Below are 25,420 nucleotides of genomic sequence, written 5' to 3' on the forward strand. Positions count from 1 at the left end.
TGTTTTTATTAGGGATTAGGAATGTTAATGTGCGATATATAACGTTGTAACAGCGTAAGAGTAAATACGGTAACAGAGCAGGGAACTGACGAGGCCAATTTAGTGACAATTTAGTGTTAGTTCATGACAGGGAGTTGTGAATTGTCTTTTATTGCGTGACTATATAACTTTGTATCACTGTCAGAGTAAATACGGTAACACCGCAGGGAACCGAAGGAGGATTTGATTGGCGAACCGGGGCTGATCCACCCACAGAAATATCAGCCCAGCAGTTTGAATCAGGAAGCGCTGAAACTCATCCTGGCTTCCAGACACGAGGCGGAGAGTTTCATTGAGGATTGAAATTGTCCCGTTTGTCTTGATTTCTTCACCGATCCGGTTATACTGGAGTGCGGGCACAACTTGTACCGCGCCTGTGTCACCCGGCCTCGGGAACACCAGGAGGCGACAAACTCCTGGCCGGAATGTAGAGAGGAATTTGCAGACAGAAACCTCCGGGTCAATCGGGCCTGAGCGAGTCTGGCCCAGAAAGCGCGAAAATTAAACCTGAATGGGAAAGAGAAGGAAAGTAAACTTCACTGTGAGGAACATCAGGAAGAACTGAAGCTGTTTTGTGAAACTGACCGGAAACTGATCTGTGTGACGTGCCTTGCGGGGAGAGACGGGCAGAGTGATGAGACGCGCCGCTTCCTGCCCATCAATGAAGCTGTTGAGATCTACAGGGTAAAATGAACAAGAGATTCACTTGATCCACTCTTTCACTCGCCTGTTTTCACAAACACTTTTATTCTGTGATTTTTCTCTCCCAATCCCAGGATCAGCTGAAATCTTCCTTAGATTCTCTCACAGAGAAGAAATCGGCGGTTCTAGAACCGGAATTAAAACAGAAACAGCAGATTTCTGCAGTTAGGGTAAGGTCTCCCTGTGCTGATTTTTTGGGATCTCGGTTAGTTTTGTTCCCTTTTTCGCGGTACATTAATTATGTTTCACGTTTCATTTGGTAGGAACAGTCGAACAGTCTGCAGACCCGCATCACATCCGAGTTCGCTAAAATGCACCAGATTCTCAGTGAGAAAGAGCAGAGTTTAATCAGAGATCTCAGGGAACAAGAGGGGAAGATTCTAGAAACAATGGAGGAAAACCTCCGAGAAATTCAAGAGAATGTAGATTCCATTGAGCAAGTATTCTTCGAGTTCCAGATACAAACGGATCAACAAGATATTTCTCAAGGTGAGGGGATTCTCTGATGTGATTTATTCATAAAGGCACAGCCATAAAATAAGAAATAAAAGTTTAAAGTGAGAGGGCCAACATTCCTCTAACACTTGTGAACACAACGGAGCGGGTTAGTTAGTTTCTGGACTTTCCTAGATTCACTGGGCGATTGTGCTGCTCTCAGTGATACACAACTAACCAATGGGAGGGCAGCAGAATCTCGGGCTCCTCCATTCTCGGAGTGTTGCCGGAGGTTCCGCTTTTAGTTGCCGGTTATTTTGGCCCAGAACACAGTATTGGCCTTTACATCACAATGAAATCTGTGTAGTTATATTTACTGATGGACCTGTCGGATTCAGTGTTTTCTGACTGTGTGTGTGTCTATGTGATGGGGGCACATGCCTGGGTGCGCCGGCTGTGTGTACTTGTGTGTGATTATGTGTCCAGGTCCCGCAACGCCGCGATTTTAAAATTCTCATCTTCGTGTTCAAATCCCTCCATGGCCCCTCCCTATCTCTGCAACCTCCTCCAGCCCCACAGCCCTTGCTGATCTCGGCGCTGCTCCAATTCTGGCCTCTTGTGCAGCCCCGATCTCCTTCGCCCCACCATTGGCGGCCGTGCCTTCAGCTGTCTCGGCCCTGAGCTCTGGAATTCCCTCCCTAAACCTCTCCGCCTCTCTCTCTTTCTTTAAGACGCTGTTTATAAACCTACCTCTTTGAGCCAGCTTTTGGCCACCTGCCTAGTTTCTCCTTCTGTCGCCCAGTGTCGCGCCTTGGAAGGATTTACTGTGTTAAAGGCGCTGTATCAATGCAAGCTGTTGCTCCATCTGCTGTGAGATTGCATTCCTGGAGTCGAGAACAAGTGGATACTGCTGGTTTAGGGAAGTTGGGGATCAGTAATAATAGGGCTAGGGTACGCAGATATAATCCAGTCAACATTTTAAATTCATGCATTCTGCCCTTATTTTCTGGATGATAGTTTGATTTTTTTAATAGTCAGATAACTGAACTTGCAGCAATTTGGGGAGTAGAGTTGCTGGAGCACAGGAGAGTCTGGGCGCTGCAGACCTGAGCAACCTGGAGCTGACAATCTAGTTGCTATTGCGCCCCTGGTGGTGGGAGGTTGTAATAACAGACTTCCAGAGGCAGTTTCTATTATAAATGTGGATATTGGAAATTATAAGGGGAGAAATGTGAAGCAAAAGTCTGACAAAACCTGACTACATGATGCAAGCTCTTGGGGTGGAGCAAGTGGGCACAGATAAATATTGTTTGTGTGTGTGAGAGATTGTGTCCCTGTGTGTTTTAAACTGGGGATGAGCTTCCAAATGCAGACAAAATAGAATTTCCACACACATCTGATTCTATCTTTGTGGGTTCAGAGTCTGCAATTATTGAGTGTTTGCCTCAGTGCCATTGCATTCTGCACTGCAGCCTCTTGCTCGCTGCAGTCTGGGCTTTACACTGGCCTCTGCCACTTCAGATCTGTTTATGGTTTATTTCCCGGAATAAGCTGATCGGGAGAGGCGGCAGGACATATTCTGTACAACATCCCTGTACAACTGAGAACATTTATTCAGCAAAGCGCTCATTGTGACTTAATACAATCAAACATTTTATATTTATAGGATTAATGAAATTTGTAATGGAGTATCATTAGCAGGTGGCAATCTGTCTCTCGGGATATTCAAAGGACCTTTACAGTACATGGTGTGGAAAGAAATGATCGACAGCATCAGCCCAGGTAACAGCCCTTACACACCTGTAATCTCTCACTTGGACATTACAGACCCTGCATCTAAAATCTTACTTCACTGAACCACAGTTCATATAATGTGGATAAATGTGAGGTTATCCACTTTGGTGGCAAAAACAGGAAGGCAGATTATTATTTGAATGGCAATAGATTGGGAGAAGGGGAAGTGCAAAGAGACCTGGGTGTTCTTGTGCACCAGTCGCTGAAGGTAAGCATACAGGTGCAGCAGGCGGTTAAGAAGGCAAATGGTATGTTGGCCTTCGTAGCAAGAGGGTTCGAGTGCAGGAACAAGGATGTCTTGCTACAGTTGTACAGGGCCTTGGTGAGACCGCACCTTGAGTATTGTGTGCAGTTTTGGTCGCCTTACCTGAGGAAGGACGTTCTTGCCATGGAAGGAGTGCAGCGAAGATTCACCAGGCTGATACCTGGGATGGCAAGAATGACGTATGAGGAGAGATTGTGTCGATTGGGCTTATACTCACTGGAGTTTAGAAGATTGAGAGGGGATCTAATCAAAACTTATAAAATTCTGTCAGGCCTGGACAGACTAGATGCAGGAAGGATGTTTATGATGGCCGGGGAGTCCAGAACCAGGGGTCATAGTCTAAGGATAAGGGGTAAGCCATTTAGGACTGAAATGAGGAGGAATTTCTTCACCCAGAGAGTGGTGAACCTGTGGAATTCTCTGCCACAGAGGGCGGTGGAGGCCAGTTCATTAAGTATATTCAAAAAAGAGTTGGATATATTTCTTAAGGCTAAAGGGATCAAGGGATATGGGGAGAAGGCAGGGACAGGGTACTGAATTTGGATGATCAGCCATGATCTCATTGAATGGCGGAGCAGGCTCGAGGGGCCGAATGACCTACTCCTGCTCCTATCTTCTATGTTTCTATGTTTCATCCGGCGCTTCAACAAAAAACTTTTTTTCTTCCTTTCAGATGTCAAGGATCACAAGCTTCAACAACTCTTCGACACCAGCGCCCCTCCGGAACCTTCTTCCCCTGGTTGTTTAGTGGTTATGATACCAGACTAAGAACCCAGGGCTCACAAATTCTTTATCCCTTCATAGCAAATTGTAAAGTCGAGTTTAACAGACAAAAAGACCACGAACTCTATTAAGATATTCATACAAACCCAACTAGTTCACTGATATCCTTCAGGGAATGGAATCTGCTCTCTCTGGTTTGGCCAACATGGGACTCCAGCCCACAATATATGGTTTATTACATAAAATATACAGCACAGAAACAGGCCCTTCGGCCTAACCAGTCCATGCCAGCATCTATGCTGCACTCGAGCCAACGTCCAGCTTTCTACATCTAGCTCGATCAGCATAGCTCTTCAATTCCCTTCTCCCTCGTGTGCTTATCTAGTTTCCCCTTAAATGTATCTATACTATTCACCTTAACTAATCCCTGTGGTAGCGAGTTCCACATTCTAACCACTCTCTGGGTAAAGACATTTCTTCTGAATTCCCTATTTTATTTCTTGGTGACTATCTTATATTAATGGCCTCTAGCTTTGCTCTTCCCCACATGTGGAAACTCACTCTCTCTGTCTAATCTATCAAAACCTTGCATAATTTTTTCAACCTCTATTGAGTCTCCCCCTCAGCCACCTCTTTACAAGAGAAAAGAGACCCAGTCTGTTCACCCTTTCCTGATACGTATAACCTCGCAGTTCTGGTATCATCCTTGTGAATCATTTTGCACCCTCTACAGTGCCTCTATATCCTTCTTAAAAAAATATGGCGACCAGAACTGCGATGGAGCTACACATCGTTATGATGAGATGGATTACATTGTAATGTAGGTTTGTTTATCAAACATGTGTCCCTGATTTTGACAATTGAAAAGAGCTTACTGAAGATCGGGTTCACTGTGTAACTCAGAGGAAACTTTGTTGTAAAGTTAAATCGCCATTCAAACCTTTATCCTCGAGGGAATACAAACCAAGTTTATGCAACCGGTCCCCATAATTAACCCTTTGTGCAGAGCGAGCTGAAACAGCAGTCACTAAATTGTACAGCAGGGAGGCACATTTTAAAAAGGAAAGTCACACATTGTTTTAATAAATTACAGCCCTAACACAAATCACTGGTGTTGCTCTTTTTAAACTTTCTCCCAGTTCCAGCCTGTCTGACTCTGGATCCGAAAGCAGCCCGTTCCCAGCTCACCCTGTCTAAGGACTAAACGAGTTGTGAGAAGTGGAAAGAGATGGAGGCGTCTCCCTCACTCTCCGGAAAGGTTTAATAACTGGCTCTGTGTCCTGGGATCTGAGGGATTCACATCAGGGAGGCACTACTGGGAGGTGCGGGTGGGAAGAAGATTGAGTGGGATGTGGGAGTAGCCCGAGAGTCCATTGACAGGAAAGGCTATGAGGTCGAGGCTCCAGAGTCTGGATACTGGCTGAGGAATGGACATTAATACAAGGCTCTCACTTCACCGTCTACCCCCCTCGCCCCGAGTGTGAAGCCCCGGAAGATCGGGGTGTACCTGGACTATGCGGGCGGACAGGTGTCATTTTACGATGCGGACAACATGTCCCATCTCCACACTTGCACCCACATGTTCACTGAGAAAGTCCACCCTTACTTCAGTCCATTTACATGAGGGTGGGAAAACGCAGAGCCGATGAAAACCTGCCTGATTGGAATTTATTAACTGCTTTAATTTCCTATGGCTGATTTCAGACTCTCTGTCCTGGTCCGGTGTAATAAACAGTTCCTGTTGTTAAACAGTTTGTAATCGGAGTGTAATTAACACTGCGCCAAGCAATTGAGCTCAACAGTTTCCAGCACTGTCGGTGTGTTTTGGAACAATTTATTCTAACCCACTGACTTACTCCTTGCGGGAGGAGTGAAAGGCTGCGATGTGATGCAGTGTCGCCTGTTTATGGGATACAGGGTGAGAGAGGTGGTCACTGGCGGTGAAAAATCACCCAGTGATGTGGGACCAGGGGATCCTATAGTCAGACTGGAGGTGGGCACAAGTCGGAGTGACTGGTCATCGATAAAGTTGCAGAGACTAAAGGGGGTGAGATTCACCTTCGGCAGTTTAGGGAAGCGGGTGACAACCAATCAGCAGCCCGTTTTACAACCTCAGTGGGACAGAATATTGGGCGCAGTGTGAAATGGGCGGCTGATGCGCCTGTTTTGCCCTACCTGCCAAGACAAATTTCACCCTCTGTGTTGCTACAGGTCAGCAGGGGCACTAATGGTGTCACTGTCCTGAAGTTAAAAACATTTGATGCAACAATTGAAGTGACAGAGTGGGCACTTCACCATTTGAAGATGATCAGATGTACCATTCTCTTCAATCTGAGTGTTCGGACTGAGAATCGACATTGTGCACTGGGGCAGTCTGCAGGACCGGCTCTCTGGTCTGCCACAGAAACTATCCGATTGAGGGCTTTAAGGAGAGTGCGGCTACTCCTCGCTGTCAGTATGTGTACAGGCCTGCGGGAAGGCGATAGGGTCAGGGCCTGATCACCGGCCGAGTGTTGAGCCTTTTTATCTGCGCTAAATTGTCCTCATCACTGGACAATGACAAAGTGTCAATTTACTGATAGCCACTTGTCAATGAGAAAGCCTGTCTATGTAAGTGATTGTCAATTATCAATAAATAAATCGGATGTAAATCCAGAAGACGCCTTGAATGTCAATCCCAGCGTCAGCTTGGTGTGGTCTGCAGCACTTTAGTATTCTGGGTCCAAGTGCTGTGGGTTCCAGCCCCACTCCCGGATTCCAGCCAATGGTCGAGGCTGACATTCTGGTCCCCGCTGATTCTCTACTTCCATTGGAACATTGCAGGTTGTCACAAACAAAGGACCATCACACTGAGCTCTCCCTGTCGCTATTCTGACACCAGTTTCCTTTCACTGAACGGCTGTAATTTTAACTTTGGACGATTGTGTAAAATGGGCAATATCCAATTCTCCGCCCATTGTGCGCCCGATTTTCGCTTCAATTGACTCCAATATTCGCTATCGCCCGTTTAACGCCCTCGCCCTAATTAAAATCGCACCAAATGAGCGTTTAATATTTTGAACCACTTTGAGTGCGGGGAGAAGCGGCTCTTTTTGTCTTTTTCTCGCTGACAGATTCTTCAGACCCGGGGGGAGAGAATCCTTCAGCTCGGGCCCGGCGAGCAGCGCACCTCCCGCACATTCAGGCGGCGGGATCCGTTTGGCCATCCCGCCAGACATGAGCAGCTTTTGTCTGATGTCAAGCGGCTTTCCCCGGCAGGGCCGGGCCGGGCGGAGGAGAGCGAGGCCGGGCGGCTGAGGCCGAAAGCGGCCGCTCGCTCGCTCGCTCGGGGGGAAAAGCTCCGGGCAGACTGCGAGGACCGGGCGCGCGCTCAGCTCAAAGCCCCGCCCCCAAAGCGCGGGCCCGAGAGCGCGGGAAGAAGCGCGGCTCTGATTGGAGGATCAGCGAGCGGGGGCGGGGCAGGGGGCGGGGCTGTCCTCAGCACAGCAGCACGTGGTGAGAGGCCTTCAGTCTTTTTTTCATCACATTTTTAAAATAAACTATAAATTACATGAAAAAACTATTTTAAATAAATTAAATTTTTGAAAAAATAATTTTATTTTCTAACGGGGCTAAAAATAAACTTACCTTTCTTTAAAGTATTTAAAAATAATAAACCTGTGGAAAAAATGTTTTAGTTTAAATAATTCACCACTTACCTTGTAAAAAGCAGGCCTTGCGACTGCTTTTTATAAGTGTAGCTCCTGGAGACTTACCCTCCCGGGAAAACCTGCAAGAAAAATGTAAGTTTGATGCGCACGCGCTGCCTCTCCTGCTCACGCGTTCCACCTCTTAACCCCTTATTTCAGGGGAACAGAAATGCCGGGTTCCCGCGCATGCACGAAACCAGCACTTCCATTGGGCTTACGGGTGAGTACCCCGTGCGTACTCAGCTGTGAAGACCCAAATTTCTGGGCCATTAATTGGCCCAGCAATTCGGGTCTCCACGGGTGAGTGCGCATGGGGTACTCACCCGTAGGCCCAATGGAAGTGCCAGTTTTCTGCATGCACTGCACATGCGCGGGAAACTGGCACTTCCGATCCTCTGAACGAAGGGGTTCAGAGGGCGAACGTGCGCGCAGGAGAGGCTGCGCGTGCGCATCAAACTTACATTTTTTTTAATTCATTGATGGGATGTGGGCGTCGCTGGCTAGGCCTACATTTAGTGCCCATCCCTAATTGCCCTTGAGAAGATGGTGGTGAGCCGCCTTCTTGAACCGCTGCAGTCCGTATGGTGTAGGTACACCCACAATACTGTTAGGAAGGGAGTTCCAGGATTTTGGCCCAGCGACAGTGAAGGGACGGCGATAGAGGTCCAAGTCAGGATGGTGTGTGGCTTGGAGGGGAACTTGTAGGTGGTGATGTTCCCATGCGTCTGCTGCCCTTGTCCTTCTAAGTGGTAGAGGTCGCGGGTTTGGAAGGTGCTGTTGAAGGAGCTTTGGCGAGTTGCTGCAGTGCATCTTGCAGATGGTACACACTGCAGGCACAGTGCGCCGGTGGTGGAGGGAGTGAATGTTGAAGGTGGATGGAGTGCTAATCAAGCGGGCTGCTTTATCCTGAATGGTGTCGAGCTTCTTGAGTGTTGTTGGAGCTGCACACATCCAGGTAAGTGGAGAGTATTCCATCACACTCCTGACTTGTGCCTTGTAGATGGTGGAAAGGCTTTGGGGAGTCAGGAGGTGAGACACTCGCCACAGAATTCCCAGCCTCTGGCCTGCTCTTGTAGCCACAGTATTTATATGGCCGGTCCAGTTCAGTTTCTGATCAATGGTAACCCCCAGGATGTTGATAGTGGGGGATTCAGCGATGGTAATGCCATTGAATGTCAAGGGGAGATGGTTAGAGTCTCGCTTGTTGGAGATGGTCATTGCCTGGCACTTGTGTGGTGCGAATGTTACTTGCCACTTGTCAGCCCAAGTCTGAATGTTGTCCAGGTCTTGCTGCATATGGACACGGACTGCAGGTTTTCACGCGAGGTTAAGCCTGCAGGATTTAGAAATGTAAAAAGGAGGCATAAGGCCTGCTTTTTAATAGGTAAGTGGTCAATTAATTAAAATTAAAACATTTTTTCCACAGGTTTATTATTTTTAAATACTTTAAAGCAAGGTAAGTTTATTTTTAGCCCCGTTAGAATAAAAATATATTTTTTTCAAATATTTAAATTATTGTTTAAAATAATTATTTAATGTAATTTATAGTTTATTTCAAAAGTGTGATTTAAAAAAAAAATTATTTGATGGTTTACTGCTATTTTGGGGCCATAGTGTTTATAAGTTTTGACAGGTCTCCCTGTCAATCTTATGAATGGGCTTTTCCCTCCTCCGATTGGCTGCCCATGGCTCACATGATCGCAGGGGACACATCGCACTAACTGCGCCCCTGGGACACGCAAGCACAGCGCGCTGGTCTCTGGGCCAGGCACCGGAGCGGAATTCCACGGGGCCCTACAGCTCAACTGCCGGAACGCAAGGTAAGTGCAGGTCGGGGGCTTACACCCGCGGGAAGCCCCCGACCCAAATTTCTGGGCATAGAATCACAGAATCATACAGCACAGGAGGAGGTCACTCGGCCCTTCGTGCCTGTGCCGGCTCTTTGAAAGAGCGAAACAATTAATCCCACTCCACTGCCCTTTCCCCACAGCCCTTCTCTAGTCTCTCCACGTAACTGAAGTCCTGCATCCCTGGTACCAGTCCAGTAAACTGTATTTCCCAGAACTGGACACAATACTCCATGGAAGGAGTGCAGCGAAGATTCACCAGGCTGATACCTGGGATGGCAGGAATGACGTATGAGGAGAGATTGTGTCGATTGGGCTTATACTCACTGGAGTTTAGAAGATTGAGAGGGGATCTCATCGAAACCTATAGAATTCTGTCAGGCCTGGACAGACTAGATGCAGGAAGGTTGTTCCCGATGGCCGGGGAGTCCAGAACCAGGGGTCATTGTCTAAGGATAAGGGGTAGGACATTTAGGACTGAAATGAGGAGGAATTTCTTCACCCAGAGAGTGATGAACCTGTGGAATTCTCTGCCACAGAGGGTGGTGGAGGCCAGTTCATTAAACATATTCAAGAAAGAATTGGATATATTTCTTAAGGCTAAAGGGATCAAGGGATATGGGGAGAAGGCAGGGACAGGGTACTGAATTTGGATGATCAGCCATGATCTCATTGAATGGTGGAGCAGGCTCGAAGGGCCGAATGGCCTACTCCTGCTCCTATCTTCTATGTTTCTATGAACCACTGATTTAGGAAGGTTCAGCATAACTTCCTTGCTATTGTAATCTATGACTCTGTTTACAAAGCTAAGGATACTGTATATTATTTAGCAGCCATATCACCTTGTCCCCGTACTATGCTCCCGCAGCCGGCCCGCCCCCAACTACGGTCCCGCAGCCGGCCCGCCCCCTGCTACTCTCCCGTAGCCGGTCCGCCTCCCCCTCCGCACCCACAGCCGGCCCGCAGCCTACTACGCTCCCGCAGCCGGCCCACTCCCTACTTTGATCCCGCAGCCGGCCCGCCCCCCTACTACGCTCCCGCAGCCGGCCCGCCCCCTGCTACGCTCCCGCAGCCGGCCCGCCCCCTGATATGCTGCCGCAGCCGGCCCGCCCCCTACTATGCTTCCGCAGCCGGCCCGCCCCCTGCTATGCACCCGCAGCCGGCCCGCCCCCTACTATGCTTCCGCAACCGGCCAGCCCCCTACTATGTTCCCGCAGCCGGCCAGCCCCCTACTATGTTCCCGCAGCCGGCTCGCCCCCTGCTATGCACCCGCAGCCGGCCCGCCCCCTTACAATGCTCCCGCAGCCGGCCCGCTCCCCTTCTACGCTCCCGCAGCCGGCTCACTCCCTACTTTGATCCCGCAGCCGGCACGCCCCCTACTACGCTCCCGCAGCCGGCCCGCCGCCTACTATGCACCCGCAGCCGGCCCGCCCCCTGCTACTCTCCCGCAGCCGGCCCGCCCCCTGCTACTCTCCCGCAGCCGGCCCGCCCCGTACTTCACTCCTGCAGCCGGCCCGCCCCCTTCTACGCTCCCGAGCTGGCCCGCCCCCTACTACGTTCCCTCAGCCGGCCCGCCCCCTACTATGTTCCCGAAGCTGGCCCGCCCCCTACTATGTTCCCGAAGCTGGCCCGCCCCCTTCTACGCTCCCGAGCTGGCCCGCCCCCTACTACGTTCCCTCAGCCGGCCCGCCCCCTACTATGTTCCCGAAGCTGGCCCGCCCCCTACTATGTTCCCGAAGCTGGCCCGCCCCCTTCTACGCTCCCGAAGCTGGCCCGCCCCCTACTACGTTCCCTCAGCCGGCCAGCCCCCTACTATGTTCCCGAAGCTGGCCCGCCCCCTACTACGCTCCCTCAGCCGGCCCGCCGCCGGCCCGCCGCCTACTATGCTCCCGCAGCCGGCCCGCCTCCTACAATGCTTCCGCAGCCGGCCCGCCCCTACTACGCTCCCGCAGCCGGCCCGCCCCTACTACGCTCCCGCAGCCGGCCCGCCCCTACTACGCTACCGCAGCCGGTCCGCCCCCTGCTACTCTCCCGCAGCCGGCCCGCCCCCTACTACGCTCCCACAGCCGGCCCGCCCCCTACTATGATCCCGCAGCCGGCCCGCCCCCTACTATGATCCCGCAGCCGGCCCGCCCCCTACTATGCTCCCGCAGCCGGCCCGCCCCCTACTATGCTCCCGCAGCCGGCCCGCCGCCCCACTATGCTCCCGCAGCCGGCCCGCCCCCTACTACCCTCTGCAGCCGGCCCGCCCCCTACTAGGCTCCCGCAGCCGGCTCGCCCCCGACTACCCTCCGCAGCCGGTCCGCCTCCCCCTCCGCTCCCGCAGCCGGTCCGCCTCCCCCTCCGCTCCCGCAGCCGGCCCGCCTCCCCCTCCGCTCCCGCAGCCGGCCCGCCCCCTTACTATTCTCCCGCAGACGGCCCGCCCGACTACTACGCTCCCGCAGCCGGCCCGCCACCTACTATCTTCCCGGAGCCGGCCCACCCCCCGTCCGCTCCCGCAGCCGCCCCCCCCTACTATGCTCCCGCAGCCGGCCCGCCCCCTACTATGTTCCCGCAGCCGGCCCACCCCCAGTCCGCTCCCGCAGCCGGCCCGCCCCCTGCTATGCTCCCGCAGCCAGCCCGCCCCCTACTACACTCCCGCAGCCGGCCCGCCCCCTGCTATGCTCCCGCAGCCGGCCCGCCTCCTACTATGCTCCCGCAGCCGGCCCGCCCCCTGATATGCTGCCGCAGCCGGCCCGCCCCCTGATATGCTGCCGCAGCCGGCCCGCTCCCCTTCTCCGCTCCCGCAGCCGGCTCACTCCCTACTTTGATCCCGCAGCCGGCCCGCTCCCCTTCTACGCTCCCGCAGCCGGCCCACTCCCTACTTTGATCCCGCAGCCGGCCCGCCGCCTACTATGCACCCGCAGCCGGCCCGCCCCCTGCTACTCTACCGCAGCCGGCCCGCCCCGTACTTCACTCCTGCAGCCGGCCCGCCCCCTACTACGCTCCCGAGCCGGCCCGCCCCCTACTATGTTCCCGAAGCTGGCCCGCCGCCTACTACGTTCCCTCAGCCGGCCCGCCGCCTACTATGCTCCCGCAGCCGGCCCGCCTCCTACTATGCTCCCGCAGCCGGCCCGCCTCCTACTATGCTCCCGCAGCCGGCCCGCCTCCTACTATGCTTCCGCAGCCGGCCCGCCCCTACTACGCTCCCGCAGCCGGCCCGCCCCCTACTATGGTCCCGAAGCTGGCCCGCCCCCTACTATGCTCCCGCAGCCGGCCCGCCCCCTGCTACTCTCCCGCAGCCGGCGCGCCCCCTACTACTCTCCCACAGCCGGCCCGCCCCCTAATATGCTCCCGCAGCTGGCCCGCCCCCTACTTCTCTCCCTCAGCCGGCCCGCCCCCTAATATGCTCCCGCAGCCGCCCCGCCCCCTACTACGGTCCCGCAGCCGGCCGGCCCCCTACTTCGCTCCCGCAGCCGGCCCACCCCCTACTATGCTGCCGCAGCCGGCCCGCCCCCTTCCTATTTTCCCGCAGCCGCCCCGCCCCTACTCTGTTCCCGCAGCCGGCCCGCCCCCTACTACGTTCCCGCGTTGGATGGGGAGGGGAGAGAGAGGGAGCTGGCCGGGAGAGAGGGGGGAGTGAGGGAGAGAAGGAGAGAGGGAAGGGGTGGGGTGGGGCGCGGGAGGGGGAGGGGGCGAGAGCGCGGGAGGGGGAGGGGAGTTAGTTGTGTTTTTTGGAGCTTTCTGTCGCCTCTGCCATCCTGCTGTGATCTTGACCCACTGTGAGGAACTCTGCAGCCCCAGTCTCCCGCTATTCTCAGTGTCTGCAGAGTGCATCAAGGGCCTTTGAAAATTAACAAGGAATCGGTGACTGACAAGCTCTAATTTACTATCGCCCATTCTGTTGTTACCACCCAAACTAATTTTATCCGCAATCTCTCTCTGGAGGCGTGACCCACACACCACTAATCAGCGCTGTCGATGTATGGAGAGGGGGAAAGTACCGACAGCAGGAGAACAGAGAGAAGAGAAGGAAAAAGGTAAAGAGAAAACAATGAGGAGGGAACTGCTGCAGAAAGGAAGAGAACCAAAAACAACCGAGGGAAACTAAATTAAAAAGCTCAGCAGAGGAAATGGGAGAGACAGGATACACCATGTACTGGAGACAAAGTCCCAGACACTCTTAGATTGATCACAATCAGCAGTGCAATTCCAGATTGAATAGAACAGCAAGGGTCTGGTTCAGCCTGAGACAGTGGCCAAGGAGGGGGTGGAGTTGGTGACCAGGATGTAGAGTTGTTGACAATTTCCAAACTGATGGCTTAAATCTTCACAATGTTTAACTGGAAAAAATTCCGGCTCCTCCATAACTGGATTCCAGATAATCTGTTGGACAACACACTGGCGGTGGAGGGTCAAGAGAGGTGGTGGAGAGGTAGAGCTGGGTACCATCGGTGTACATCTGGAAACTGAGCCTGTTTCTGTGGATGAGGTTGACAAGTGGCAACATGTAGATCAGTGAGAGAAGACCAAGAATAAATACTTGAGAATCTGCTGGGGTGCTGTGCGGGGGCGGGAAGAGAAGCCATTGCTGGAGATACTCTGGCTACGATCAAATAGGTAAATGTGAACCAAGTAAAGGCAGTCCCACTGAGTAGGACAATTGAGGAGAGACATTGGAGGAGAATGGTCAATGTTTGCAGAGAGCTCCAGGAGGATGAGGAGGGACAATGCGCTATACTCACTGTCACAGAGCATGTCATTTGTGACCTTTATTAGGGCCACTTTGGGGCTATGACAGGAATGAAAACCTGGTTATTGTGGTTCAAACATGCAGTTGTGGCAAAATGGCCGGGGATTTCAGAAGTGACCATAAGTTCAAGTACTCTGTGGAAGAAAGTAAGGTTGGAGATTAAGAGCAAGGACCGAGGGATAGAGGGTGGGTAATTTTGAGGAAGGGTGTGATGAGAATGATTTTGAAAAGGAGCTGGATAGGACGTGAGGAGAGGGAACCATTTACAATACATAGATACATAGAAGATAGGAGCAGGAGTAGGCCATTCGGCCCCTCGAGCCTGCTCCGCCATTCGATGAGATCATGGCTGATCGTCAAAACTCAGTACCCCGTACCTGCCTTCTCCCCATATTCCTTGATACCTCTAGCTCTAAGAAATATATCTAACTCCTTCTTGAATATATTTAAAGACTTGGCCTCAACCGCCTTCTGTGGTAGAGAATTCCACAGGTTCACCACTCTCTGGGTGAAGAAATTCTTCCTCATCTCTGTCCTAAATGGCTTACCCCTTATGCTTAGGCTATGACCCCTGGTTTGGGACTCTCCGACCATCGGGAACATTCTACCTGCATCTAGTTTGTCCAGACCTGTCAGCATTTTATAAGTTTCAATGAAATCCCCTCTCATCCTTCTAAACTCCAGCGAGTATAAGCCCAATCGACCCAATCTCTCCTCATACGTCATTCCTGCCATCCCAGGATTCAGCCTTGTGAATCTTTGCTGAACTCCTTCCATGGCAAGAACATCCTTCCTCAGATAAGGCGACCAAAACTGCACACAGTACTCAAGGTGTGGTCTCACCAAGGCCCTGTACAACTGCAGCAGGACATCCTTGCTCCTGTACTCATACCCTTTCGCTATGAAGGCCAACATACCATTTGCCTTCTTCACCGCCTGCTGCACCTGCATGCTTACCATCAGCGACTGGTGCACAAGGTCACCCAGGTCTCGTTGCACTTCCTCTTCTCCCAATCTATTGCCATTCAGATAATAGTCTGCCTTTCTGTTTTTTTACACCAAAGTGGATAACCTCGCATTTATCCACGTTATATTGCATCTGCCACGCTTCTGCCCAATCACCCAACCTGCCCAAATCATCCTGGAGTTTCTCGGTATCCTCCTCGCAGCACACACACCCACCCAGCTTTGTGTCGTCTGCAAACTTGGAGATATTACATCTAGTTCCCTTGTCTAGATCATTAATGTATATTGTGAATAGCTGGGGTCCAAGGACCGATCCCTGCGGTACCCCACTAGTCACTGCCTGCCACTCGGAAAAAGACCCGTTAATTCCTACTCTCTGCTTTCTGTCCGCTAACCAGTTCTCTATCCAATTCAATACCTTGCCCCCAATCCCATGTGCCTTAACTTTACACGCTAATCTCTTATGCGGGACCTTATCGAAAACGTATCGAATGTGAGCTAGCATGAAACCAGGAAGAGAAGTTGGGTGGGCAGCAGTTTAGTGGGAATGGGGTCAATGGAGCAGGAGGTGGGTCCAGCAGAGAATACAATCTCAGTAAGACAGCCAGCCTGGCTTCTGATTGGTTACTGGCACCATGGATATGTAAAATAAAGAGAATAATGCAGCGAGAGAATAAAAATAAAAATACCAAACATTGAACCGAATGTTGATGTTTTATCCAGTAGGAATATTGGTATAAAATATCAGAACAAACATTGATGTGAATTTAAGAACTGAAGTAAGAACTGTGAATAACTCAAAGCAGATCAGAGAAAGTGGGTGAGAGTCTAGGTGGAAGTGAGTGATGATGGGATTAGTGTCACTGTGTGAAGCTGCTTTCAAAGGTGATGCGATGACTTTCTAGCGTGGTTCTAAACTCGGGTTTAAGCAGCTGTTTTCAAAGGCCACAAGGAAAGTACTGTTGTGAGTAAAATATTTCACAGGTAAGACAGAGTCCAGCATAAGGGATGCATTGGAAATAAATACACTGCAATTACATCTGAAGGAGAAACTTACATTTCTAATGCTCCTGACAAATGTCTCAAAGCACTTCACACAATGTATTACTTTTGAAGTGTATTTTCTGCTGTGATATAGGGCAGGGTGTCCAATAGGGCAGGGTGTCCAAATTAGACCTCCCCTCTCCTCAGCCCTCACAATTCCACTCTCCAAGCCCAGGCAGCTCAGTCCTATTTGGGTTTACAGTTTTTTGCCAGCTTCTTATCAAACTCTCTCTTGAAGCTGCTGATACCCTCAGACAACTCTGCCTCCCTTACTTTCCATACCCTCCGCATAAAGTATTTGGGAGTGATTTACATCTCACTATCGCCCGGATTTAAAGTGTAAACGGAGCAGTAATGAGACAAAAATCACACGCAGCGCTTCCCACCTGGTTCCCAGCAATGCCCGCCGGGATATGATGTCGCAGCCGCGAAATAGGAATCCAGCGCAAGGAGTTCGTTCTCTCCGGTGTCCTGGGCCAATATTTGTACCTCAACCAAATCACCAAAACTGGTCATCTGGTCATTATCACATTGCTGTTTGTGGGAGCTTGCTGTGCAGAAATTGGTTGTGGCGTTTTCTACATTACAACAGTGACTACACTTTAAAAACTCTTCATTGGCTGTAAAGCGCTTTGGGACGTCCCGAGGTTGTGAAAGGCGCGATATCAAAACACGCTCTTTTTCCCCCTCTTTCGTAACAGTTTCTCTGTGGCCAGGAGGTGCATGAATTATCCTGCCTGCTGCTGGTCGATCCTTAGATTTCCAGCCGCCCACCGTATTTTCCTGTAACACCCTCCCCACCCACTCCGCCCACCTTTAAACAGCTCCTGCTCACTTGCCTCCAGGGAGCATTTGGCGGAGTTCCTGTCTCCCGCCTCCACCCTCAAGGATCACCGAGCACCTTCCCACGCTCCAAATCCGTGGGCAACTCGCCAGCAATATTGTACTGAAGCCCAACCCTGAGAATGGATTGGGCCTCTGACCAATTTCATGGAGCGAGCAGTGGGCTCACTGACTCACTGCCTGCCCGATCAATGGGGTCACTCAAAAACCCAACCTCGCTCAATCCAAACTGCCTTTTCACCCTCCCTTTTCTCAGTTTGAGACTATCGCTACTTTGTTGTAGACTCTGTGACTGTGTTAAACCTGTGGATGTTTATCTTCTCTCTGCGGTTTAGGATCTTGAATAATTCAGTAAGATCACCCCAAGCCCTCCCTTATCCAGAGCAAAGACTCCTGACTTCCAAACTAGACACGGACATCAGTGATAATTTAATCTGGGGTCTGGGAGCCCATTCAGTCTCTTCTCATCTGGATTTATAAATCAGGAAAATGAATATGAGTTTTACCGGGGTTAATGGCGTCTATCATTTCTCTCCACGCTGTGTACTGTAAAGGGCCGTTGAACTTTCCGATAGACAGGGCGCCATCTGGTACAGACAGTATTTGATCCTTGTCATTAATCCTGTAAATATACAACAGTTGACTTTATAAATTGACCATAAACACTTTTCTGAGTTCTTTTACCAAACTGTGCAGAGTTTCAGTAAAGAGCATGTCCTACCTCCCCTTCCGCCAAGCTTCCTCCTGAAATAAATAAAACACAAACAGTGAGGAGGATAGTAAAAGACTTCAGGAGGACACAGACAGGCTGGTGAAATGAGCAGACACAGGGCAGGTAGAATTTAACACAGAGAAGTGTGAAGTGATGCATTTTGGAAGGAAGAACGAGGAGAGGCAAAATAAACTAAATGGTACAATTTTAAATGTGGTGCAGGAACAGAGAGACCTGGGGGATCACATTCACAAATCGCCGAGATAATTGGCAAAATAAGAGAGTGGGGATTTTTTAACAATGACTTGTGACGATCTGGAATGCACTGACCGACAGGCTGGAGGAAGCAGATTCCATCGTGATTTTCAAAAGGGAATTGGAAATAGACTTGAAAGGGAAAAATGCAGGGCTATGGGGAAAGAGCAGGGGGAGTGGGTCTAATTGCACAGCTCTTTCAAAGAGCCGGCACAGGCACAATGGACCTTTTGTGCTGTGGGATTCTATGATTGTAAGTAGTTGAAAAGCCTGATTTGTGTGTCAGATACTGGAACTCAACATCAGTGTCACTCACAGACACAGTGACTCTCACACCCACCGCACCAGACACACCCACACACGCACAACATGGAACTGGAACTGGATTGCAATCTGAGTGCCAGGAAAATATTAAACTTGCACAACACGGAAATAATTGCAAGCAAAATATCAAGATCAGAACAACTCATTCCCGGGAGGTTGCAGGTATTCCCGGGAATCTGCGGACATTGTGGGAGCCGGTTAATTTGGTGACAAGAACAGAACCGCCCCGGAATAGACAAAACTATTGATTTAAATCAGTTCCGAATTATTCAGCAAATGCTGCATTTATTTCAGTTATCATCGGTTATTTTGTGACTGTGTGAAGTTTCACTGAACTGACCCGCAATATAATCCTCACCTTCAGAAATGTCAGCCCGTCTTTTTGCTCCATCTGTTTCTGCAGCTTTGAGAGTTTCTCCTGAATAGAATTTAAATTCTCTTGAATTTCTCGGAGGTTTTCCTCCATTGTTTCTAGAATCTCCCCCTCTTGTTCCCTGAGATCTCTGATTAAACGCTGCTCTTTCTCACTGAGAATCTGGTGCATTTTAGCGAACTCGGATGTGATGCGGGTCTGCAGACTGCTCGACTGTTCCTACCAAATGAAATGTGAAACATAATTAATGTACCGCGATAAAGGGAACAAAACTAACCGAGATCCCAGAAAATCAGCACAGGGAGACCTTACCCTAACTGCGGAAATCTACTGTTTCTGTTTTAATTCCGTTTCTAGAACCGCCGATTTCTTCTCTGAGAGAATCTAAGGAAGATTTCACCTGATCCTGGGATTGGGAGAGAAAATCACAGAATAAAAGTGTTAGACCATGAAAATGTGATGAAATAATCAGGTGATCAAATCTGTTCCCTTTTACCTTGTAGATTCCAACAGCTTCTTTAATGGGCATGAAGCGGTGCTCTCTGTGTTCCCGCGCATCTCTACAAACCAGACAGATCAATTTCTTGTCAGTTTCACAAAACAGCTTCAGTTCTTCCTGATGTTCCTCGCAGTGAAGTTTACTTTCCTTCTCTTTCGGATTCAGGGTTAATTTTCGCGCTTTCTCGGCCAGATTCGCTAAGGCCCGACTGACTCTGAGGTTTATTTCCGGAAACTCCTCTCTACATTCCGGGCAGGAGTTTGTCTCCTTCTTTTCCCAAAGCTGTGTGATACAGGAGCGGCAGAAGTTGTGCCCACACTCCAGTATTACCGGATCGGTGAAGAAATCCAGACAAATGGGACAGTTTAAATCCTCGGTCCAACTCTCGGCCTGCTGTCTGGAAGCCATGTTCACCCTCAGCACTTCCTGATTCAAACCGCTTTCAGTGTCGATGTTTTTCTGCTGCCGAACACCTTCAGTTCAGCGAGTTCAGCCTATCAGAGCACGGAGGGGAATAATTGAACCCTGGCCGGGAGGGTGAAGGTTCCTGGAGTGCTGACAGTGGGGGGAGGGAGAGAGAGGGAGGGAGGAGGCGGAGATGGGCGGGGATCGAGATTCCAGGGCACTTTGCTCCAGACCGAACTCACTGCCGACTACAAACCCTCTGGTGACACACGGTGTGAGATAGAGATCCATAAACTGAATTGTGTTAATGATTGCAGCCGCTCACCCTAAAACACAAAGTGCCACAAATGTCAAGGTGCGATTTTAGATGACAGGCACAGAGAAGATCTTTAGAGGGATTGAAGCATTGAGGATCGATTTTATCTGCTAGAAAGAAAGACTTGCATTTATATAGCGCCTCGGAAGGTAGGAAATGTAACCCCACTATTTAGGAAAGGAGGGAGAGAGAAAACGGGGAACTACAGACCAGTTAACCTGACATCAGGAGCGGGGACAATGCTAGAATCTATTATTGAGGATGTGGTAACGGGGCACTTAGTAAATAATGATTGGATTGGGCCGAGTCAACACAGATTAATGACAAGGAAATCGTGTTTAACAAATCTGTTCGAGTTTTTTGAGGTTATAACTAGCAGAATAGAAAAAGGGGGAACCAGTGGATGTAGTTTTTGGATTTTCAGAAGGCATTCGATAAGGTGACACACAAGAGGTTATTAAACCAAATTAAGGCTCATGGGATTGGGGTAATATACTAGCATGGATTGAGGATTGGTTAACGGGTAGAAAACAGAGAGTAGGAATAAACGGGTCATTTTTGGGTTGGCAGGCTGTAACTAGTGGGGTACCGCAAGGATCAGTGCTTGGGCCTCAGCTATTCACAATCTACATCAATGATTTGGATGAGGGGACCAAATGTAACATATCCAAGTTTGCTGATGATACAAAGCTGGGTGGGAATGTAAGTTGTGAGGAGGATGCAAGGAGGCTTCAAGGGAATATAGACAGGCTAAGTGAGTGGGCAAAAACATGGTAAATTGAATATAATGTGGAGAAATGTGAAGTTATCCACTTTGGTAGGAAAAATAGAAAAGCAAACTATGTTTCAAACGGTGAAAGACTGTGAAATGTTGGTGTTCAGGGGGACCTGGATGTCCTTGTACACGAATCACTGAAAGTTAACATGCAGGTACAGCAAGCAATTAGGAAAGGAAATGGTTTGTTGGCCTTTATTACAAGAGGATTTGAGTATAAGAGTAAAGATGTCTTACTGCAATTATATTGGGCCCTGGTGAGACCACACCTGGAGTTTTGTGTACAGTTTTGGTCTCCTTACCTAAGGAAGGATATACTTGTCATAGAGGGAGTGCAACAAGGTTCACCAGACTGATTCCTGGGATGGGGGGATTGTCCTATGAGGAGAGATTGTGTAGACTAGGCCTATATTCTCTAGAGTTTAGAAGAATGAGAGGTGATCTCATTGAAACATACAAAATTCTTACAGGGCTTGACAGGGTAGATGCAGGGAGGATGTTTCCCCTGGCTGGGGAGTCTAGAACCAGGGGTCACAGTCTCAGAATAAGGGGTCGGCTATTTAGGACTGAGATGAAGAGAAAGTTGTTCACTCAGAGGGTGGTGAATCTTTGGAATTCTCTACCCCAGAGGGCTGTGGAGGCTCAGTCATTGAGTATATTCAAGACAGAGATCGATAGATTTTTGAATATTAAGGGAATCAAGGGATATGGGGATAGTGCAGGAAAGTGGAGATGAGATAGAAGATCAGCCATGATCTTATTGAATGGCGGAGCAGGCTCGAAGGGCCAAATGGCCGACTCCTGCTCCTATTTCTTATGTTTTTATGTTAAGTGCAGTTGTATTCTGTCGATGCCGGGTCCTCCCAGGAAACTCCATAACACAGGCCTCTGTGCTCAATGGATCCTTCCCAGGGACACTGGCCCAGAAAAAGCATCAACTGATGCTGGAAGGCCTTGGAGTGTCAACTTTCCCCCAACATTAGGAGAAATTTCTTTACTTGGAGATTGGTGAGAATGTGGAACTCGCTGCCTCATTGGGTGGTTGAAGTTAAAAGCATTGATGCATTGAAAGTGAGGCTTGAAATCCAAGATGACTTTATACTGTACAGACTGTATTTGGAGCTTGTTTCATATATGTTTGGGTAAATGAAGTTTGTTTTCGGAAATAGAAAAGATTCTGGAGATACTCAAAATGTGTACCGGGTATTTTGGGTCTGTGGATTCACATCTCAGGCAGTGCTGCCCTCCCAGTCCCTGAGACGCTGTTTGATCGCAAGTCTGTCATTGTTACAAAGTGCATTACTGCCATCTGCTGGCAGGATATCAGTGCTGCAGGAAAGAATTCCCCATTAAAAACGGCCCAAGAAGCGGTGACTGTCTCTGAAGGTTCACAGGCACGATGGGCCGAATGGCCTCCTTCTGTGCTGTATCATCCTCTGATTCTTATGTATTCTTACACTTGGATCTGATCAAATCCACCTTCTCAAAATTGATTTCATTCAATCCCATTGTTTGATTATCCGTTCCAGGGCCCTCATTGAGAAAGATTAGCTAGAAAAGTCACATTAATATCCACAATCATGTGGGAAATATACACACATTAGGATTCGCCATTAATGTGTAAGGTTTGATATATGCTGCAGTATTTAGCTTGCTTTGAATTGCCCGACATAAACCAATGTGATTGTCACCAAGGCATTGTTGTGCCCACAGGGCGAGTTCAGTCGAGTAATGGTGGAGAACAAGTGATTGGAGAACTCGGGAACTGAACAGGATCGCTGTCAGTCTTGGTCTCAAGACTCTGTCTTGGGCAAGTCAACTCCAGTCTGCTGCACTCCTGGTGTGTCGGTTCTTCTGGCGAATATCGCGATGGCATTCACTCTGCGGGGCAAAATGTGTGTCGCTCAACTCTCTCTGCGGACCTGGTTAGACTGGACAGAGGCTCATAGGGTCACGGAGCTCTGTAAGATCGCTTGTGAGAGCCGGACTTTCCATCTCAAATGTGTCCTTATATATTTCTCACTCCCGTTTGCTGAGTTCACTGTTAACTCCCGCCTTTGTCTCTAAAATGACATCTACTCGTCTGTCTCTTCCAAACGGCCGCTTATGAGCAGCTCTGATAATGTAGTAACAACAGGAAATGCTGGAAACACTCAGCAGGCCAGGCAGCCTCCCTCGCTCGGGGTCAGAGAGGGGAAGGTCAGAGGGGAGAGTGAAAATACAGCAGGGGGTGAGATTGGAAGAAGGGATGGGGTCAGAGGAAAGTGAAGGGGAAGAAGGTTCCGGAGGGGCACTGGTGTCCAAGAGTTGTTGAAGCTTGTGATCCTTGACATCTGAATGGAAGAAAACAAGTTTTTTGTTGAAGTGCCGGATGAAACACAGAAACATAGAAGATAGGACCAGGAGTAGGCCATTCGGCCCCTCGAGCCTGCTCCGCCATTCAATGAGATCATGGCTGATCATCCAAATTCAGTACCCTGTCCCTGCCTTCACCCCATATCCCTTGATCCATTTAGCCTTAAGAAATATATCCAACTCCTTCTTGAATATATTTGATGAATTGGCCTCAACTGCCTTCTGTGGTAGAGAATTCCAGAGGTTCACCACTCTCTGGCTGAAGAAATTCCTCCTCATCGCTGTCCTAAATGGCTTACCACTTATCCTTAGACTGTCACCCCTGGTTCTGGACTCCCCCGCCATGGGGAACATCCTTCCTGCATCTAGTCTGTCCAGTCTTATTAGAATTTTATAAGTTTCAATGAGATCCCCTCTCATTCTTCTAGACTCCAGCAAGTATAAGCCCAATCAACCCAATCTCTCCTCATACGTCATTCCTGCCATCCCAGGTATCAGTCTGGTGAATCTTCACTGCACTCCCTCCATGGCAAGAACATCCTTCCTCAGATAAGGCGACCAAAACTGCACACAATACTCAAGATGTGGTCTCTCCAAGGCCCTGTACAACTGCAGCAAGACATCCTTGTTCTTGTACTCGAACCCTCTCGCTACGAAGGCCAACACACCATTTGCCTTCTTAACCGCCTACTGCACCTGCATGCTTACCTTCAGGGACTGGTGCACAAGGACACCCAGGTCTCGTTGCACTTCCCCTTCTCACAATCTATTGCCGTTCAGATAATAATCTGCCTTTCTTTTTTTTCCACCAAAGTGGATAACCTCACATTTATCCACATTATACTGCATCTGCCATGTTTCTGCCCAATCACACAACCTGTCCGAATCATACTGGAGTTTCTCGGCATCCTCCTCACAGCACACATGCCCACCCAGCTTTGTGCCATCTGCAAACTTGGAGATGTTACATCTAGTTCCCTCGTCTAGATTATTTATATATAGTGTGAAAAGCTGGGGTCCTAGGACCAATCCCTGCGGTACCCCACTAGTCACTGCCTGCCACTCGGAAAAAGAGCCGTTTATTCCAACTCTTTGCTTCCTGTCTGCCAACCAGTTCTTTATCCAAGTCAGTACCTTGCCCTCAATCCATGTGCCTTAACTTTACACGCTAATCTCTTATGCGGGACCTTATCGAAAGCCTTCTGAAAGTCCAAGTACACCACATCCACTGGTTATCTATTCTACCAATTACATCCTCAAAAAATTCCAGTAGATTAGTCAAGCACGATTTACATTTGTCAATCCATGTTGACTTTGTCTGACCCTGTCACTGTTTTCCAAGTGCTCTGCTATTACATCTTTTGTAATGGACTCTAGCATTTTCCCCACCACCGATGTCAGGCTCACCGGTCTATAATTCCCCATTTTCTCTCTACCACCTTTTTTGAATAGTGGGGTAACATGAGCTACCCTCCAATCCAGAGTCTATCGAATTTTGGAAGATGACCAGCAATGCATCTACTATTTCTAGGGCCACTTCCTTAATTACCCTAGGATGTAGATTATCAGGCCCTGGGGATTTATCGGCCTTCAATCCCATCAATTTCCCTAACACCATTTCCCTACAAATACTGATTTCTTTCAGTTCCTCCCTCTCATCAGACCCTATGTTCCTCGACATCTCTGGGAGGTTATTTGTGTCCTCCTTTGTGAAGACAGAACCAAAGTATGTATTTAATTGGTCTGCCATTTCTTTGTTCCCCATTATAAATTCCCCTGATTCTGACTGCAAGGGACCTACGCTTTACTTCACCAATCTTTTTCTCTTCACATATCTATAAAAGCTTTTACAGTCAGTTTTTATGTTCGCTGCAAGCTTACTCTCATATTCTATTTCCCCCCTCTTAATTAATCCCTTTGTCCTCCTTTGCTGAATCCTAAACTGCTCCCAATCCTCAGGTTTACTGTTTTTTCTGGCCAATTTATATGTCCTCTCCTTGGATCTTATGCTATCCCTAATTTTCCTTGTTAGCCACAGTTGAGTCACCTTTTTTGTTTTATTTTTATGCCAAACTGGGATGAACAAATTCTGTAGTTCATCCATGCGATCTTTGAATGTTTGCCATTGCCTATCCACCGTCAACCCTTTGAGTGACATTCCCCAATCAGTCCTACCCAACTCGTGCCTTATACCATCGTAGTTTCCTTTATTTAAATTCAGGACCCTAGTCTCTGAGTCAACTACTTCACTCTCCATCTTAATGAAGAATTCTATCATATTATGATCGCGCCGGCCCAAGGGGTCTCGCACAGCAAGATTGCTAATT

At 49.4% G+C, this 25,420-nt stretch overlaps 1 protein-coding gene across 1 annotated transcript in view; it reads right to left on the reverse strand.

Annotated features, from left to right (window-relative positions):
* Nucleotides 1-144: 144 nt before the first annotated feature.
* The window catches only part of LOC147096350 (nuclear factor 7, ovary-like), a 28,818-nt gene continuing 3,542 nt past the window's right edge, over nucleotides 145-25,420 (reverse strand). The window contains exons 2-7 of the mRNA XM_085973809.1: nucleotides 19,240-19,303; nucleotides 18,729-18,962; nucleotides 17,801-17,823; nucleotides 17,586-17,701; nucleotides 625-716; nucleotides 145-546 (exon numbers count right to left, since the gene is read on the reverse strand). Of these exons, the coding sequence (XP_085829935.1) occupies nucleotides 541-546; nucleotides 625-716; nucleotides 17,586-17,701; nucleotides 17,801-17,823; nucleotides 18,729-18,962; nucleotides 19,240-19,303 (535 nt within the window). The 3' untranslated portion in view covers nucleotides 145-540. The remainder of the gene's footprint in view (nucleotides 547-624; nucleotides 717-17,585; nucleotides 17,702-17,800; nucleotides 17,824-18,728; nucleotides 18,963-19,239; nucleotides 19,304-25,420) is intronic.

This window comes from Somniosus microcephalus, unplaced genomic scaffold, assembly GCF_052327205.1.
Source record: "Somniosus microcephalus isolate GS21.2 unplaced genomic scaffold, FLI_Smic_1.0 unresolved_chr1, whole genome shotgun sequence".
NCBI lineage: Eukaryota > Metazoa > Chordata > Chondrichthyes > Squaliformes > Somniosidae > Somniosus > Somniosus microcephalus.